The sequence below is a fragment of the Octopus bimaculoides genome, chromosome 2, assembly GCF_046866305.1.
Source record: "Octopus bimaculoides isolate indiv1 chromosome 2, ASM4686630v1, whole genome shotgun sequence".
Taxonomy (NCBI): Eukaryota; Metazoa; Mollusca; class Cephalopoda; order Octopoda; family Octopodidae; genus Octopus; species Octopus bimaculoides.
The window spans coordinates 136,321,615-136,341,614 of record NC_142929.1 but is presented as its reverse complement, the minus strand read 5'-3'; the positions used below and the strand labels follow the sequence as shown (position 1 = coordinate 136,341,614).

Below are 20,000 nucleotides of genomic sequence, written 5' to 3'. Positions count from 1 at the left end.
GATGAGGAGAAGGCAGATGAGGAGAAGGCAGAGGAGGAGGAAGAGGAGAAGGCAGAGGAGGCAGATGAGGGGGAGGGGAGGGGGAGAAGGCAGAGGGGGAGGAGAAGGCAGAGGAGGAGGAGAAGGCAGAGGAGGAGAAGGCAGAGGAGGAGAAGGCAGAGGAGGAGAAGGCAGAGGAGGAGAAGGCAGAGGAGGAGAAGGCAGAGGAGGAGAAGGCAGAGGAGGAGAAGGCAGAGGAGGAGGAGGAGGAGGAGGAGGCAGAGGAGAGGCAGAGGAGAAGGCAGAGGAGAAGGCAGAGGAAGAGAAGAAGGCAGAGGAGGAGAAGGCAGAGGAGGAGGAGAAGTCAGAGGAGGAGGAGAAGGCAGAGGAGGAGGAGGAAGATGAGGAGGCAGATGGGGAGGAGGCAGATGAGGAGGAGGCAGATGAGGTAGAGGCAGATGAGGAGGAGGCAGAGGAGGAGAAGGCAGAGGAGGAGGAGGAAGATGAGGAGGAGGCAGATGAGGAGGAGGCAGATGAGGAGGCAGATGAGGAGGAGGCAGATGAGGAGGAGGCAGATGAGGAGGAGGCAGATGAGGAGGAGGCAGATGAGGAGGAGGCATATGAGGAGGAGGCATATGAGGAGGAGGAGGCAGATAAGGAGGAGGCAGATGGGGAGGAGGCAGATGAGGAGGAGGCAGATGAGGAGGCAGAGGGGGAGGCAGAGGAGAAGGCAGAGGAGAGGCAGAGGAGAAGGCAGAGGAGAAGGCAGAGGAAGAGAAGAAGGCAGAGGAGAAGGCAGAGGAGGAGAAGGCAGAGGAGGAGAAGGCAGAGGAGGAGAAGGCAGAGGAGGAGAAGGCAGGGGAGGAGAAGGCAGAGGAGAAGGCAGAGGAGAAGGCAGAGGAGGAGAAGGAAGAGGAGGAGAAGGCAGAGGAGGGGGAGGGGAGGGGAGGCAGAGGAGGAAAAGGCAGAGGAGGAGGAGGCGGAGGAGGAGGCAGAGGAGGATGCAGAGGAGGAGGCAGAGGGGGAGGCAGAGGGGGAGGCAGAGGAGGAGGCAGAGGAGGAGGCAGAGGAGGAGAAGGAGGAGGAGAAGGAGGAGGAGAAGGAGGAGGAGAAGGAGGAGGAGAAGGAGGAGGAGAAGGAGGCAGAGGAGGAGAAGGAGGCAGAGGAGGAGAAGGAGGCAGAGGAGGAGAAGGAGGCAGAGGAGGAGAAGGAGGCAGAGGAGGAGAAGGAGGCAGAGGAGGAGAAGGAGGCAGAGGAGGAGAAGGAGGCAGAGGAGGAGAAGGAGGCAGAGGAGGAGGGTGGCGACAATGCCAACGATAATGATGAAGCCATTAAGGATGGTGGTGACGATGATGATGATTAACCTGACCATGATGCTGGTGATGGTGACGATGATAGCAACGACGATGATGATGATGATGATGATGATGATGATGATGATAGCAATGATAATGACGAGGACGACAACGATAATTATGATGATGGTTAACAGGTTAATGACGACGACCATGTCGACGATATAATGATAAAGCCGGCCGTAACGACAACGACGAGATAATGATGACGACAACGGTAGTGATGACGGCGACAACGATGACGATGACGATAAGGACCATCATCATCACTATCTCCATGATTATGATGATTGTAATATTAGAAAGGTAAGACATTATTTCGATATCAGTGTGTTTGCTGTAGTGTGAAGCAGATAAAAGATACAACCATCAGATACCAATTTGATGCGGAGGTGAACTCAGCCGCTGGTAGTTAAATACCTTGTCCATAAATAGAATAAAAGCTGTCACGATAGAAACCCCTGACTTCCCGGCATTTTGATAATAATCATCCTCATCTTCTTTACTGTCATCATCATCATCATCATCACCGTTATTATCATAATCATCGTCATCATGAAATTCATCATTGGCATTATCTTCGTCTTGATCTTTGTCATCATCGTTGTCAACATCATCGCCGTCATCATCATCATCGTCATCGTCGATCGCTGTTGTTTGTTGGCACTCCGTCGCTTACGACGTCGAGGGTTCCACTTGATCCGATCAACAGAACAGCCTGCTCGTGAAATTAACGTGCAAGTGGCTGAGCACTCCACAGACACGTGTACCCTTAACGTAGTTCTCGGGGATATTCAGCGTGACACAATGTGACAATGCTGACCCTTTGAATTAAAGGCACAACAGAAACAGGAAGTAAGAGTGAGAGAAACTTGTGGTGAAATAGTACAGCAGGGTTCGCCACCATCCCCTGCCGGAGCCTCGTGGAGCTTTAGGTGTTTTCGCTCAATAAACACTCACAACGCCCGGTCTGGGAATCGAAACCGCGATCCTATGACCGCGAGTCCGCTGCCTTAACCACTGGGCCATTGCGCCTCCATTGTCATCGTCATCAACAACAACATCATCAGCAGCAGCAACAATCCGTCACCTGGTTTCATACGACTACCTGTCACCTTGGATGACTTTTAACGAAGTCCATTCCGTTGCGAGCTCTCGGAATCAGAGCTACAGTTTGAGGATACCTTCCCTCCCTCCCTCCTTCCTCCACCCCTTACTTCTGAAGGTTCCTATGGAGGGGTCATGGGCAGTGCCTTCTCTCCTGTGAATGGCATACAAAAAAATGCACATGAAGACGGCCATAATGAGAGCGGCAAGTAATAGGATTCTCATGGTGATGTTGGCTATGATAATGAAAATGTGAAGGAGAGAAGGAACTCAATGATGATGATGACAACAACGACGACACTACTATTGGCTGTGGTAGTGGTGGTGGTCATATCACAAGAAAGGCCCTCGCAATGTTAAGTTGTCAGTAGTCCTCAAAAACCGCCAGAAAATCCTTTTTTAAAATACAGACGTTTGCTTTCTCTCTGTGTCCTACTCCTCATTTTGGATGTGACCTTTATAACAATAGTGTTTTTTTTTATGGGAAAGACCAGACATCCTGACCCAGGCACTCGAGAGGACATGCTATATATTGGGGACGCAAATCTTAACACCAAAACAGATACCCTGACATTGTAGTCACCCACTACAACACACTCTATATTTTTCTCTCTAGCCTTAGGTTTCATAAGGCCGGTTACACGGTTTCCATCGGATATAAGTAGCCGGAAACATAAAATTCTTCTTGTAAAGCGGCGAGCTGGCAGAAACGTCAGTACGCCGGACGAAATGCTTAGCAGTATTTCGTCTGCTGTTACGTTCTGAGTTCAAATTCCGCCGAGGTCGACTTTTCCTTTCATCCTTTCGGGGTCGATAAATTAAGTACCAGTTACGAAATGGGGTCGATATAATCGACTTAATCCCTTTGTCTGTCCTTGTTTGTCCCCTCTATGTTTAGCCCCTTGTGGGCAATAAAGAAATAAGAAACATAAAATTCTTCCCGAAATCATATCATTGCCAGTCTGTCGCAGGGTTTTTAGGCAGCAATGTTTTAGGGGTGGGGATAAATTGATATCACTGACCCACAACACTTGGTCTGTATTTTATTTCAGTGACACCCGAAGGGATAAAAGGCAAAGTCGATCTCGCTGGGATTTGAACCCAGAACAGGAAAAAGCCAGAATAAGCATTTCGTCCGACGTGACAACGATCCTGCCAGCTCACCACTTAGCTATATAATTATTCACACAAACTTAACGCCGAGACGGACATCAAGACGCTGCAGTCACTCACTGCCAAGCAAACCACATTGCATACACATCAACGAATGCACAAACATGCTAGCAAAAATATAATACACAGACACAGTGACTGCGCAGCCTTCATACAGCAAATATTTGTCCATTCACACGAATTATAAACACTGACCAATAAACAACAGACAAACAAACGATCACACATATTCACTCCTCTTCAAACACAGCAAACAAACTCGAAACACAACACTGGACAAAGCAACATATGGGAAACACAACAGGCGAACTAACAAAGGAACAGAAAACCATCATGATAATAGCGATGATGGTGTGAGGGGTGCCAGAGGTGGTGTTGACGACAACGTTGATCAAGATTATCCTCGTCCCTTCCTCTCTTCCTCATCATCGTTATTACCGCTACCATGAAGCAAAATAATATTTAAAGCATTATTTACAAACACTAAAGAAATGCGGTGTTTTTTTGTCGACAGTTCACTGTGAAAAAATCCTTCAGCAGAGTATACATACATACATATGTATGTATGTATGTATATATGTATGTATGTATGTATGTCACGAGCAGGCTGTTCCGTTGATAGGATCAACTGGAACCCTCGACGTCGTGAGCGACGGAGTGCCATCAACATGTATGTATGTATGTTTGTATGTATGTATGTATGCATGCATGCATGCATGCATGCATGTATGTATGTATGTATGTATGTATGTATGTATACATGCATACATACATGCATGCATGTATGTATGCATGCATGTATGTATGCATGCGTGTATGTATGTATGTATTATGTATGTATGTATGTATGTATGCATGCATGTATGTATGCATGCGTATATGTATGTATGTATTATGTATGTATTATGTATGTATGTATGTATGTATGTATGCATTCAAAAGAATGTATTTTTATTTAGAGACAGGCTTCTGTTTGTGCCAAGAATATTTCAGCAGTGTGAATTTTTCTACAATATTCTTAGATTATAAAAACAGGTTTCTGAGACGTTTATAGTGAAGTCTTAAAGCTATAGCTACCTTGAGGGCTCTTTGTGCTATTTATGTTTAGAAAGTGACGATTTGGGTTATGCTCTTGGAGGAATGCAACACTGACTAAAAGCTGTGTAGTTTGTATTAGTGGGTAAGTTTCTCCATTGTAGGCCGCATTCTATGCCTGAACTGTAACGCAAATATTATCTACCTGACCAATAAACCTTGTATCGATGTCTAAGTGGATTTTGTACCCCTTCACTACCATAAGCACAGGTTGTTAGTCTCTTCCAGACATTTATCTTTAGTAAGGGAATATGTTGAAGAGAGAGTATGGTAGAAAGTAAAAGGTAGAGAACAGAGTAGGAGAAAAGATGATGTAACTGAGTTATATCTTTCTAAACTCATAAATTCAGCCACTGAGCAAATAAGTAGAGGAATGGGAAGCACTCAGCGATGGTACACATACAGTCATATCTGTATCCAAAATCTTTTTCCTATTGAGTTTACGTGAACCTTTTGGTAATCTCGTTATAGTCAGTCTGGTTCGTCTGTGTGAATGTAGCTATGTATAAATATTAATGCATATATTTGTAAGAGGTAGTATGTGTAGTATGTGTTCACGTATAGGAATTCGATATATATCAAAATGCAGCCATTTTTTCTGTCCCATTTCTTAAGAAATCTTACTAAAACTTCTCGTATCCAGCGTAGTAATCTTTCATTTAGATATCAATCTCAGTGATATGTTTTCTTTCAATTACGGAATAAGGAAATTCAATTGTAAATCAAACAGAGACGTTATTTACTCAGTGAAAAAAAATGCAGATGTGTTATTCTCGCCTGCCATTTTGTTGTATTTCTCGACAAAGTTAACATAAATTCGTGAAATGATTTGTCACTGATAATGAGTTGTTAACGAAGAAATTATTTTTAGATATTCAATAGCAACAATATCAATAGTAGCGGCACCAACCAGTCTGATTTCTGTTGTCACCAACGTAAAGAAGAATTAGTAAGAAGCAGACCAAAACTTCAAGAATTCCAGTCTCCATACCAGGTTTCCTAGGCGTAGAAGACACGGCGTAACAGTTTCATACATCTATATATCTTTGGCCTGTGGAGGCGCAATGGCCCAGTGGTTAGGGCAGCGGACTCGCGGTCATAGGATCGCGGTTTCGATTCCCAGACCGAGCATTGTGAGTGTTTATTGAGCGAAAACACCTAAAGCTCCACGAGGCTCCGGCAGGGGATGGTGGCGAACCTTGATGTACTCTTCCACCACAACTTTCTCTCACTCTTTCTTCCTGTTTCTGTTGTGCCTGTATTTCAAAGGGCCAGCCTTGTCACACTGTGTCACGCTGAATATTCCCGAGAACTACGCTAAGGGTACACGTGTCTGTGGAGTGCTCAGCCACTTGCACGTTAATTTCACGAGCAGGCTGTTTCGTTGATTGGATCAACTGGAACCCTCGACGTTGTAAGCGACGGAGTGCCAACAACAATATCTTTGGCCTACGCTGCTCAACCTCAAAGCGTATTTTGGTAAACGCCCAAGACAGCTAGAAGACGTGTTGTTGTAGGAATAGACGCAAGTAGCACCAAACCACGGTTCATCTCTTCCGTTTTCTCGTTGATGATGTTGGAGCAAATCGATGGAAAATAAAGATACGAAGAGTATCATTTTCAATACGAATCTCTGTGGACAAACAAGTTGTTGCTGTTGTTATTGTTTAATCCAAGGACAGCCCTAATCGAAAAAATGGCTTCTACAAAGGCGTTCCAACTGTGATCATCGCTTCAATTCAGATACGTTTTATCTAAAATCATACTATGCACTACTGTAGGGTGGGATTTGGAGGGAGATTTATCCACTAATTCAAGCAGGATATGAGACCACGTCGAGGTCTCTTTGTTATGGCCCCAGGGCTACTACGTTTATTTTCGATTGCTTTAACGTCTTTCAGAACTGAGCTGAATCTTTTCAGGAGCAAAGTGAAAGCTCAACAACAACACCAAAGGAACGATTCTTTATTCTTTTATTTGTTTCAGTCATTTGACTGCGGCCATGCTGGAACACCGCCTTTAGTCGAGCAAATCGACCCCAGGACTTATTCTCTGTAAGCCTAGTACTTATTCTAACCGTCTCTTACCAAACCACTAAGCTATGGAGACGTAAAAACGGTGTCAAGCGATGGTGGAGGAGGGGACAAACACAGACACACAAATACACACACACACACACACACACACACACACACACACACACACACACACACACATATATATATATATATATATATATATATATATATATATATATATATATATATATGTATATATACGACGGGCTTCTTTCAGTTTCCGTCTACCAAATTCACATACAAGACTTTGTTCGGCCCGAGGCTATAGTAGAAGACACTTGCCCAAGGTGCCACGCAGTGGGACTGAATACGGAACCATGTGGTTGAGAAACAAACTTCTTACCACACAGCCACTCCTGCGCCTGTGTTGTAAAACGAGTATGAACCCTTCGATTCACAACTAAGCTGGTCCTTTTCTCGTTAAAATGATCCATTGAGGGAGTAATTTAACTTTAAATGAAATATGAATATTTATAGCCGATATTAATGCTGTTTAGTTGAGCACAACAGTTCAGAACAATATAATGATGCGTTAAAAATATAGTACAAATCAAATTATAAAACAAAATAGAGACGGTGTGGAAGTAAAACGGAGAGGGGGGAGAAAGAAGGGAGAAGTGATATGCAGCGGGAAAAAGGAGAGAAGAGGGATGAGGTAAAAAAAAGTACATGGGGGGGAGAGAGAATGGTAGAAGGGAATATGTTGAAGAGAGAGTATGGTAGAAGGTAAAAGGTAGAGAGCAGAGTAGGAGGAAAGATGATATAGGTAATGAGGTAGACATATTCGAAAAGTTATTTGAAAAAACAATGAAAATGGTGCAATAAAGACGAGAATCACCAATTAAAAGTTATTTAAGCTTTTCGAAGAGTAAAACGATGATTTATCTTCACCTCTTTAAAATTTTGTTTTATTGAGATGAATAAACATGAATTAAAAATTTTTCGTTTCCAATCTAAACGGATTAAATAAAACGTGAGTAAATACACACTCAGAAATATGTGTGTTTGTATAGATATACAAACCTATCCACACACATACACGTATATACACAGACATATATGTATACATAAGAGGCCTAATCAGAATGTGTCGCGACTGGTACTAAAAAAAGAAAATTATAACAAATATCAATTCGGCATTTAATCTCCTTTGAAGTAAGTCCATTTCGAAGCCACACGCTTCATCCAGCGTCGTTTTCATTGATGGAAGAATTTCTGGAACTCCTTTTTTGGGGAGGTGGAGAAGCTGCCTCATTGCATTCTTTTGGATTTCATCGATGTCTTGATATCTTCCTTTCAAGTGGATTTTGAATTTTGGAAAGAGTAAAAAGTCACAAGGGGCGAGATCGAGGAATGCAATGGCTGCGGGACGTGGGAAATACTGTGATTGGTCAAAAGCTGCCGCACAAACTGTGCTGAATGGGGAAGGTGCATTGTGATGGAGGAGTCGCCATTCAACGGACGAGTATAATTCTGTCCTTTTCCGACAGACAGCATCTCGCAAAAACCGTAACACGTTACTGTTATACTCCTTGCTTACTGTCTTACCAGGTGGAGTATACTCTTGATGAACAATGCTCTTGTAGTCGATGATAACTATCAATAGTGTCATCACATTGCCTCGACTCATTCGTGGTTCCTTCAGTTTCGGAGAGGTTGGGGTCTTTCACTGCAAAAGACACATATCTTCACAAATATATAAATTATATATCGATAAAGATATGTTCTAGTGGCTAGAGTATTGGGCACAGGACCGTAAGGCAGAAGCTTTTCTTCCGTATAGGAGCGGGGGCAGTTTGAGAAATGCAGTGCATTTCAATGTACTCCAGTCCACTCTGCGAGAAAATGAGTGCTGGTACAGGTTCCACCACCCTGTTCAATCCTACTTCACCTTATCCTAGTTTGGATAGATACATGGTCAACGAATATAGCTTTTCGTCAGTGGAACAATCGTACACCGCAACATAGCAAGATCACGCCATCTTCGTCTTTACCACAGCATTTCCATTACTTACAACGGGGAATTACATAATACGTAGTAATCTGCTTAGTTGAGTCGACAAGTAAGTTCCTACATGGTCTCTCGACCCTCTAAAACTAGCTGTTAAATCTCCTTCAAAGTATACCCGATAATTTTGAAAAATGCTGCGACGGTCATGGTTGGGACGCATTTGAATGCAGAGCAACTCTACTTGATCAGATCAGAGTTTGCTTTGCTTTTCATCCTCTTAGTGTCAATAAAAAGTATCAGTCTCCCCAATCATATTCATCACCACAACCAAATTTGATACAGGAAATATTAGCAACATCATTCACTCTAAGTTTCTTTTTGTTGATATATACATATATATATACATACATATATACACATGTATGTCATATAAATTAGTGTGCATTTTTTTTATACACAAAAGGAGTGACCTTTAACAGGACACCTTACACACAGTTAAAGCCTAAACCACGAAAAAGAGTAATTTCAAAGGGAATGTGTTTTTTTAAATTTTCATTCGCTTTGAAATTACTCTTATTCGTGGTCTGGGCTTTAACTGCCCTTTCCAGCATGTAAGGTGTCCTGTGAAAGGTCACTTCTTTTGTGTATAAAAACGTACACTAATTTATATGAAAAATATGTTGTCTATTGACTTTATAACGCATGCTGGCCACCGGTAAAATATTTCTCTAAATTTTCTACCCTTATTATTTTCACAGTATATAAATATATATATATATATATATATATATATATATATATATATATATATATAATATATATTTGTATAATTTATATATATATATATATATATATATATATATATATATATATATATATATATTATACAAATATATATACAAATATATATATATATATATATATATATATATATATATATATAAATTATACAAATATATACTATACAAATATATATATACAAATATATATTATACAAATATATATATATATATATATATATTATACAAATGATATATAAGCATATACATGTATACATACATATATGTACATACCTACATCTACATGTATATATAGATGCGTATTCGGGTACAGGACAACTTTCTGAAGCTTCACCTTATAGAAGAATACACAGTCTGTAATTAGTTGATTTTATTCACAAATATAAATTATTGCCTTTTGATATTAAGAATTACAATGCATCGATCACTAAGCGAATTAGGTTTTGGGCCCTAAGCTATGCTAATATTGACGAAATGTAATATCATAATAGGGATGAAATAGATATCATAAAGCAAGCAAGAAAATCTTTTATCATTTATTATAACTTCATAGAAAACTTTCAGATTATCCGTTACTATAGAAACTAACCTCAGATCTGTTGACATTTTAGATTTATATCTTTAGTTTATCCCTTCCGCAAACTTAAGGAAACGCTTAATTACATAAGATATCAAATCACCTAATCTTAATGCAAACGAGAACATTCGTAAGGACTGTTCTGCTTATTACAATGAAGCTTCAAGCAGATGTGGATTCAAGGAGAACATCAAATTTGCTGAACCTATACCTTGATCAACTAACCGTAAAAATCTGGTAGTTCGCTCAATTCTATAATCTATAATTCTCCCTTCTTCCCACTGCATAGGTATTTTCATAGTATTTTCAGTAAGAATGCAATTAAAATATGCTCCACTATACGTAACTGCTTCTGCTAACTTGACTAAACTAAATCAATTTAGATCTCCTCTATTTCTCCAAATAATTGCGATAGCATCAATCCTTCGTTATACTTCTTAGATTCTAACTCCTTCACTAAAAATATGTTGTGTACTACAAAAAGTCATCTCTACTAAAACTTATATTGGCCTCGTTAAACTTCAGTACGATGAAGGTCTTCTCTTTCAAGTATTCCTCCAAGTGCAAGACTACGACTCTTTCAAATTACATCTGATATATAAAAATCGAAATATATACCCTAAAACTAATTTTGGAAAATTCACACAAAAGCAAAACCGTACATGTGCAACAGGAAACTAGACAGAATTCTTTAAAATTCTCTTTGCAAAGGATGGTTTAATTAAGAAACACCAAGAAACATTTTTTTACAACCCCAACATCTTCAAAACTCACAATCGTTTTCTAGTTTGTATATTAACCTAGACATTTGTTTTTTGTGCAGGTAAATGCTTTCATCACTTTAACTATACTTCAAACATCTAAGATCGTTGATATTTGTACATTTCCATTTATTACAAATTACATAACTTTTAAACAATTAAACATACGACACACATGTTTTCAAACACTTTTATGTTTATTAACTTAGAACATGACGATCCATTACGAGAAGACTCTTTGCGGTCATTTACCTCTAAACATCGACTGTCATCTTTAAAACGTTTTATACCTACCAATTTCTGGTAATACATCTTTTGACTGACCGTTGAATTAATGAACTTTTACTGAAGCTTATTTTGTTAAATGAACAAATGCTCTAACATTTGCTGATTTAATTCTCAACACTTATTCTGTCCTTCACAATCTATTTTGCTTAGTTTGAATGATTTATATTCATTAGGTGACAGTTTACGAAAACTGTTGCTTCAATGTAAAACTCTCTTCCATTCTTACAACTGTATAATTCTAGCTTTATATACTTGCACGCATTAGTTTTCAGCGTACTATTAATAGTCCATCTACACATGTCTATCAAATGTGTTTTATAAAATGTTCTGTAGTTTTCAATGAATTTTCCCTGATGATGTACGCTATATTTTATGGAATCTGAGACTAAAACTATCTTGCATAAATTACTTCAGATATTCTTTAAAAGCAGCGAGAATTCATTCACGTTTATAAAAAGTTTTAAAGATTCAAATATCAGAAATTTGTTAGCTTTATGTATAATTAAATCAAAGTAAAGTAAATTTTAGAAAAAATTAAAAAAAGTAAATATAATTTTATAAAAATTTTGTTAAAACATGATTAAGCAATGTTCTTTTTCGAGCAATGTTCTTTTTACGGCAACTCGCCATTTTTCTGCAGTATTCAGGTCACGTTAATGATACAAGATAGACGTCAGCCTAAAGTCCCAGAGGAGAGTAAAGGCAGAGAAGAAAAAAACAACTTATAATCATGAATGAGCCAAAGAACACACTACATCAGATAAACATAAAATTAATATTAGTATCACTGGTACTTCATTATTTTTTTCCCCAGCTAAATCGACTCAACGTGATAATTCTTTGCTGTAGAATTGTGTGAAGTGTATCATGTTGTAAAGCACCATTAGACATACAGAAGTGTTGATTGTGGAGTTTAAAGTTGACAAAGAAGTATACAGTGACTCGCTGATAATTAAAACTGTAACGGGGAAAACTAAAGAAGTTCTTAGTGAAAATATTGCAGCACCACGTTTTGTAAAATGCACGTGGAATATATCATAGAACATAGTTTGCCATTTCCAGTAGTAACTGTTTCTGTATGGTTGGCACTCCGTCGGTTACGACGACGAGGGTTCCAGTTGATCGTGAAATTAACGTGCAAGTGGCTGAGCACTCCACAGACACATGTACCCTTAACGTAGTTCTCGGGGATATTCAGCGTGACAAGGCTGGCCCTTTGAAATACAGGTACAACAGAAATAGGAAGAAAGAGTGAGAGAAAGTTGTGGTGAAAGAGTACAGCAGGGTTCGCCACCATCCCCTGCCGGAGCTTCGTGGAACTTTAGGTGTTTCGCTCAATAAACACTCACAACGCCCGGTCAGAGAATCGAAACCGCGATCCTACGACCACGAGTCCGCTGCCCTAACCACTGGGCCATTGCGCCTCCACTTGTTTCTGTATATCAATGTACAAATAAATGTTTCGTAAATTTTCTGAGGTACTTATATTTTGAGAGGGGAAAGCACATTGTGTAACTTGACTTTTACAGTGATAACAATGAATAATCTGAGGAATTAACATGTCAGCTACTCACTAAACTGGAGACATTTCAGTTCAGGCTCTGAATAAAATGTCTTCAAACACAGCTAATAATGAAAGCATACCTTATGGAAAACTCTAGTGTTTGCCAAAAATTGATAATTTATCCTGATCTATATTTTGCACAATACAATAAGGTTTGCTGTATGGAAACTAGAAGTTTATACTGCAAATAATGTGTTCAAATGCACGACTATTGTAGCACCTCAGCTAAAAGGTATTTCTTTAATTTCGTAAATGTTGACAATAGTAATGTATGAGGAGTCCATACAGTGACGAGATGGCGCTGTATTTTACTATTTATTGATAGAATGCCCAAGTATTGATAACATTTTAAATGTTTTCAGAATTTAGTTGAGGAGGAGTGTCTCATGGCATTATAGCGGAGTATCAGAAATGGAAGAAACGTCCGTGGATTGTCAGAGATCAACGCCTTCTTCCTTAATCACGCTCTCAGAGCCGAATCATTCAACATGATTTCAATTTTATAAGCTAATGGCTGAACTGAAGAACAAACTTGAGAAAAGAGTAAAAGATTGTCCTTTTTACTTTGCGGTAAACACCACGTTTAGCCATTTTCCTTGGTGTATCTAGGAAATATGAATCATACTACATTGTTTCTTGTGAAAAAGACATTAAGTACTTAAGTTACACGCATAGCCTCTGAAAAACAGATTTTCTAATAAATCATTGCCATGCTTTAAATATAATTCTATGATATAGCCAAGGTCTATAATCTTCAGGATTATATGGACAGTATGACCTTGTAGGGAAAATTATGAACCATCAATTAATCTGAAGCAGTGCTTATACTTTCTTACTTCCATACCATAATACTTACACAAAACCAGTTTTTTACAATGATAACTTCAACTTAGTTTGCGAAATAGGTGCCATAAACCCACATATCAGCTAGAAATAAAAAGAGGGAAAAAAGGATCGTGATGGAACCCCCTGATCCAGGAAGACCTCTAAGGATAATCAAGGAACCCCACCATCCGAGATCACCCTGAATACCAACGACAAGAGCCCACTCCACATAATGCTGAGACCCCCTTCGGTCATGACTGACCATGGGATTGCACCTAGAAAGTTACCCTCCCAAGCACAAGTCTGGGCACTCCACAAAATAATAATAATAATAATAATAATAATAATAATAATAATAATAATAATAATAATAATAATAATAATAATTTCTTTTTTATCTAATTTACATAAGTGGTCTTTCAGAGAATATTATGTAATCATTAAGTTCCAAATCTCACGTAACCATTAATCATTGCATGTCAAAAAAATTATAGATTTCTTGCAGACACATCATCTTTATCATTATCAGCAGCATCAATGGTAGCAGCAGCAGCATCACCACCACCACTACCATCTTCAATGCTAGCATCATTTACAAGTTTTGTAAAACATTAGAATGTTGAAGGTGCCACAGAAGACTTCTAGATTAGCTCGAGGCAATAATGGAGCCTCTACGTACTGGCTTGTCCAGCTAGAAATAGCAACCGATTTCTCTTTCAAATCATGTCACCGTTTTAGAAATTAAACACAAGATGTTGGATGCTGTCGTCCTAAGTTCTATGCACACATGTAAAAGAGAAAAGAGTCAGACTTGAATATCTTTAATCCCAGATCTACTCAATCAAGGCTGACCGGAACCAAATAACAATCAGTCGCCATTCTCTACAATTTCATATTTCAAATTCAAGATTAGCCCATGATGTTATCATCCAATCTTTTTCTCTACCAGCCTCTATCTTTTTCTCTTCTGGAACAGTATCTTGCCAAATAATTTTATAACTAGACGTTGACAAATTCGATATGAATCCACACCATGAAAGTTCTGTCTTTTGACGATGCACTTTCTTCTTTCTCGCCCCTTTTAAAGCCTAGCCAGGCTCATGGTCCCAGTTTCCAGGTTTCTATGGCGTATGTGTTTCCCCCAGCTGGACGGGACGCCAGTCCATCGCAGCGTTACTCAAGAAGCAGGAAGAAAGAGTGAGAGAAAGTTGTGGTGAAAGAGTACAACAGGGGTCTCCACCACCCCTTGCCGGAGCCTCGTGGAGCTTTAGGTGTTTTCGCTTAAACACACACAACTCCCGGTCTGGGAATCGAAACCACGATCCTCCGACCGCGAGTCCGCTGCCCTAACCACTGGGCCATTGACGATGCACAGTAAACTGAAAAGATTATATGAATTCTTTTATCGTCAATCTGTTACTTGTTTCAGTCATTAGACTACGGCCATGATGGGGCATCACCTTGGAGACGTTTTAGTCAAATGAACGACCCCAGTATTTATTCTTTTCAAGCCTGGCATTTATTTTATCGGTCTTTTTTGCAGAACCGCTAAGGTACAGGGACGTAAACATATCAACACCGGTTGTCAAATAGACACAAAGAAACACACAAACACCTATATATACGTATGTGTGTTTATATATATGTATATATATATATATATATATATATATATATATATATATATATATATATATACGTACATATATATATATATATATATACATATATACACATATATATACATATATACATATATATATACATATATATATATATATATATATATATATATATATATATATATATATATACATATATATATACATATAATAATATAAATAATATATAAATATATGTACATATACATACATATATGTACATACCTACATATATATGTATATATTAATGCATATATGGGTACAGGACATTAAAAAAATGTAGACACAATGAGAAACTAAAGCATAAAAACAAAAACATAGAAAATGAACATTTTTCGAACAACGAAAAAAAACAGAGAACCGAGACGTGCAACATAAAGAATATACCCCTCCTGCAGTTGTCTCTGTTTCATCTACCCCGCGTTTCGAAGGTAAGGACAATACGCGACTTCGTTGAAACAGTCCTTCCCGCAAAGCAAATTAAGTAAAATTTGTGATTTTTTGCGGAGGGTGAAAGTGTTAACAAGAACAGGACGGTGAGAACAAGACAGTAAAAACAAACGGTGAGAGACGTTAAGCCAAGACGATGTGGAAAATTATTATGAATGCTAGAAAGACGAGCTATGAGATGAGACGTGTAAAAGCACGTCTTCTCTTTACGAAAGAAGCGGAAGAAAGAAAGATAGATCGCCTTTCGTTACGTGTCAGCGACGAGAGAGTCAAGGAGGAAGAATGAGAGAGAGACGGAACAGTGATATATATATATATATATATATATATATATATATATATATATATATATAGAGAGAGAGAGAGAGAGAGAGAGAGAGAGAGAGAGATGGAGAATTCACAAAAAAACAAAAGACAGTTGGTGTAGACAATAAACAGATCTATTAGTTTAACGCTCGGGAAGTGAAAAAGTCTTTAACGTTCGATCCTACGCTCTTCCACAGAAAGGAACACAGAAAGAAACAAGGAGAGAAAATAAAGAATGTGTAGTGGCTAGCGATCTATCATGGTGAATGCTGGACAGAGGGGTCACACAGGAGACCTAGGAAGAAGGGCAGATAATAAAGTAGTGGTAATCCCAAAACAAAGATGTGCGTGCGTGTGTATAAAAGAGTTCGTATGTGCGTGTGGAAGAGGGGTGGTGACCTTGACGTGAGCGTGTGTATATGTGTAGGTATGTGGATGATGGTGTGGGGCTGGGAAGGGATCAGTGCTAGAATGTGCGTGGTGGTGTGATGTGATGTGGTGCTGTATAGTATGGTGGTGTATGGTGTGTATGGTGTGGTGGTGTGTGGTCTGGCGTGGTGGTGCTGGGATGTGGGGAGGCGAGTGGGGAAAGCAAGGGTGGGTGTGGCTTAGGCTGAGGGTGGAGCTAGAGGTGGGGTATGTGGGTTAGTCTGAGGCTGTTGGTAGAGGTGAGGTATATGGGAGTGGGTGTAAGGGATGGAGTGGGATGGGATGGATAGGGAAGGTGGGGTTGGATTGTGTAGGGGTGGGGTTACGAAGGAGGGATGACGATGAAGGGAAGAGCGAAGACGAAGATAAAATAAACTAGCAAAAATACTGGATAATTCCAGATCCTGGATTTCTGGCTTTGCATAATAAAATGCTTTGCCTTCATCAGGGTTCGCTCTTCGTGCTATATGAACATTTATTGTGGTTTAGAGTCAAGATTTGACTGTTATTTTCAGCGTGGTGGTATCTCTTAGATACCCTATATTATAATTTTAAATAATTGTTACCTTTGATGGTTTTTATTCCCATGCTGTCCACTTGATAAGATCAATATTTTAAATATCGATCTTATCCTTATTTATATAAATTTATTTTGTCATTATATTTACTGCGGTAATTATTCTGACCATATCGCACGAGGAGTTTTTAGGCGGGCAATTTAAACTGGTCGTGTGCATACGTGCATATATATGTATGTATACGTTCGTATATGTAAGTATATTGTATGTTTATATATATATATTTGTATTTATGTGCTTTTCTGAGTGTATTTCCACTGATGAAGGCAAAGCATTTTATTATGCAAAGCCAGAAATCCAGGATCTGGAATTATCCAGTATTTTTACTAGTTTATTTTATCTTCGTCTTCGCTCTTCGTGCTATATGAACATTTATTGTGATTTAGAGTCAAGATTTGACTGTTATTTTCAGCGTGGTGGTATCTCTTAGATACCCTATATTATAATTTTAAATAATTGTTACCTTTGATGGTTTTTTATTCCCATGCTGGCCACTTGATAAGATCAATATTTTAAATATCGATCTTATCCTTATTTATATAAATATATATATATATATATATATATATATATATATATATATATATATATATATATATAATATGTGTGTGTGTATAAATATATATATATGTATATGTGTGTGTTTATTCAATTAAAAAACAGAGAGAAAAAGAAAAAAGCAAACAAACGTTTGGACATGACACAAGCAATGTATTAATAAGACGCTCATAGAAGGGAAATTGTACGACGGGCTTTTTTCAATTTGTCTTCCAAATTCACTCACAAGGCTTTGATTAGTCCGAGGCTAATTAGTAGAAGACGTTTTCCCAATGTGCCACGGGATTTATCAATCCCGGACAGACGAAAGAAAGATATATTGACAACAGCAAGAATTGAACTCAGAATGCAAAAGGCCAGGATAGCTATTGTAAGGTATTTTATCTGTCACTTAAACAACTCAGTCAGCCTATTGTATCGGGGGACATTCTATGGATGCAATTTGAAAAGTAGTTTTGCGCCGAATATGAAGGATAGTTTTACGAATGATTAGATACAATCGCAATTCAATATTTTATAGAAATGTGTTATATGTGTTATACGATGGTCAAAATAGCGGTATCTCCATTAGTAATATATATAATATATATAAGATCCAGGGATCGAGGCGTAGGAAGAAAGTTAGCTTCAAGCAATCGGTAGTAAGTATATAAAAACAACTTTCAGGAACAATAGTGATTTATTGAGACGTTAAGGAATGGAGTAGATAAGATCCGGGCTACATATGTTTCACAGCGAGCGAAACCTCTGAAGTGGTAAATATCCAGACGAGGTGTATACCACAGGCTACTCTTCAGGTCAAAGGTATATAGATATTGGGTTATAAAACCTCTTTAGATAGAAAACTCGAGCCCACACGTTCTGATGGCTACAAGAGATGCAGGTTCGAGTCCCAAGGACAGCCTTCGATGTGTTTAAGGGTATCTTGATTAAATGAAAGTTTATATATATATATATATATATATATATATATATATATAGAGAGAGAGAGAGAGAGAGAGAGAGAGAGAGAGAGAGAGAGAGAATTTGTGGAGGCGCAATGGCCCAGTGGTTAGGGCACCGGACTCGCGGTCATAGGGTCGCGGTTTCGATTCCCAGACCGGGCGCTGTGAGTGTTTATTGAGCGAAAACACCTAAATCTCCACGAAGCTCCGGCAGGGGATGGTGGTGAACCTGCTGTACTCTTTCACCACAACTTTCTCTCACTCTTACTTCCTGTTTCTGTTGTGCCTGTAATTCAAAGGGTCAGCCTTGTCACACTGTGTCACGCTGAATATCCCCGAGAACTACGTTAAGGGTACACGTGTCTGTGGAGTGCTCAGTCACTTGCACGTTAATTTCACGAGCAGGCTGTTCCGTTGATCGGATCAACTGGAACCATCGACGTCGTAAGCGACGGAGTGCCAACAACAAATATATAATTTAGAGAAAAGAACCAAAGTTCATGAACTCTTCCATGAAAATCCACATATTATATACTGTGAAACTTAATCTAATTTTAATTTTTGATAAATTGAATTTAATTGAATTTTTACCTGTAAATTTGGATTTTTATCCCTAATGTTATTATTATATATATACATGTGTGTGTGTGTATGTATATATACACACACACACACACACACACAAACAAACAAACACGCATATACAACGAACAATATCAGTAAAAATAAAATTCCATAATTCTTAAAATATCCTAAATTATTTTACAATTTGAGGGTTCACAGTTTCTTCACAAAAGTCAATGAGCCTCTTGCTCGAATAGACTGCCTCTTAGCAACAACACATTTTATAGATTTCTTTATTATAAATTGGTGCTATTAAAATCGATTACAATATATGTATCATATTTTCAATACTAAAAGCCTTAACTGACCAAGATAATGGCTCAGTCCTCCATATCCACTTAAGACCAATTCCTACTTTCTATATATTCAAACCATCAATGAAGCTGCTCGCTAGCATTAAATTTGGTCTCTATTCAATAACCGAGAGTGAAACCAATTATTATCAAAGTTCTGCATTGAAAAATACGTGTTCTGTATTTCTATTCACGAAAACTTCTTCGAATTTATAACATCACTAATTTATATCACAAGAAGCAGTGAAGATATTCTCGATTGTATAATAACGAATTCGGAGTTGTTTAATGCCATTCTTTTCTAATATTCACTTCCAACTTTATTTAGGTTTACTATAACTTTCAGTTGTAAGGGTCGATAAATTATACACCATTTAGATTCAGTCAATTACACTACTCATATGATGAACTGGTCTAGGATCTTATCAAAAATATTTATTATCCCGATAATGCTGCTTGCAAGTCAAATCCACGATTTCGTTTCGATACTTGAATAAAACGGTTTTTATTACATATAAACTACAAATGTCTCCCTGAAAAATAACGAGTTAACACTTTATCTTTCTTCTTGGATGAACCTGAAATCTTGCATCTCACCACAAAA

The 20,000-nt window shown here is 38.5% G+C and overlaps 2 protein-coding genes across 9 annotated transcripts in view; one reads left to right on the top strand and one right to left on the bottom strand.

The window, feature by feature from the left end:
- The window catches only part of LOC149137238 (uncharacterized), a 1,899-nt gene extending 129 nt beyond the window's left edge, over nucleotides 1-1,770 (top strand). The window contains exons 1-3 of the mRNA XM_089348297.1: nucleotides 1-51; nucleotides 712-903; nucleotides 1,007-1,770. The exon at nucleotides 1-51 is cut by the window's left edge and continues 129 nt beyond it. Of these exons, the coding sequence (XP_089204423.1) occupies nucleotides 1-51; nucleotides 712-903; nucleotides 1,007-1,342 (579 nt within the window). The 3' untranslated portion in view covers nucleotides 1,343-1,770. The remainder of the gene's footprint in view (nucleotides 52-711; nucleotides 904-1,006) is intronic.
- Nucleotides 1-20,000, bottom strand: part of LOC106873483 (synaptotagmin-6) — a 287,484-nt gene that overhangs the window by 206,834 nt on the left and 60,650 nt on the right. The window lies entirely within an intron of this gene.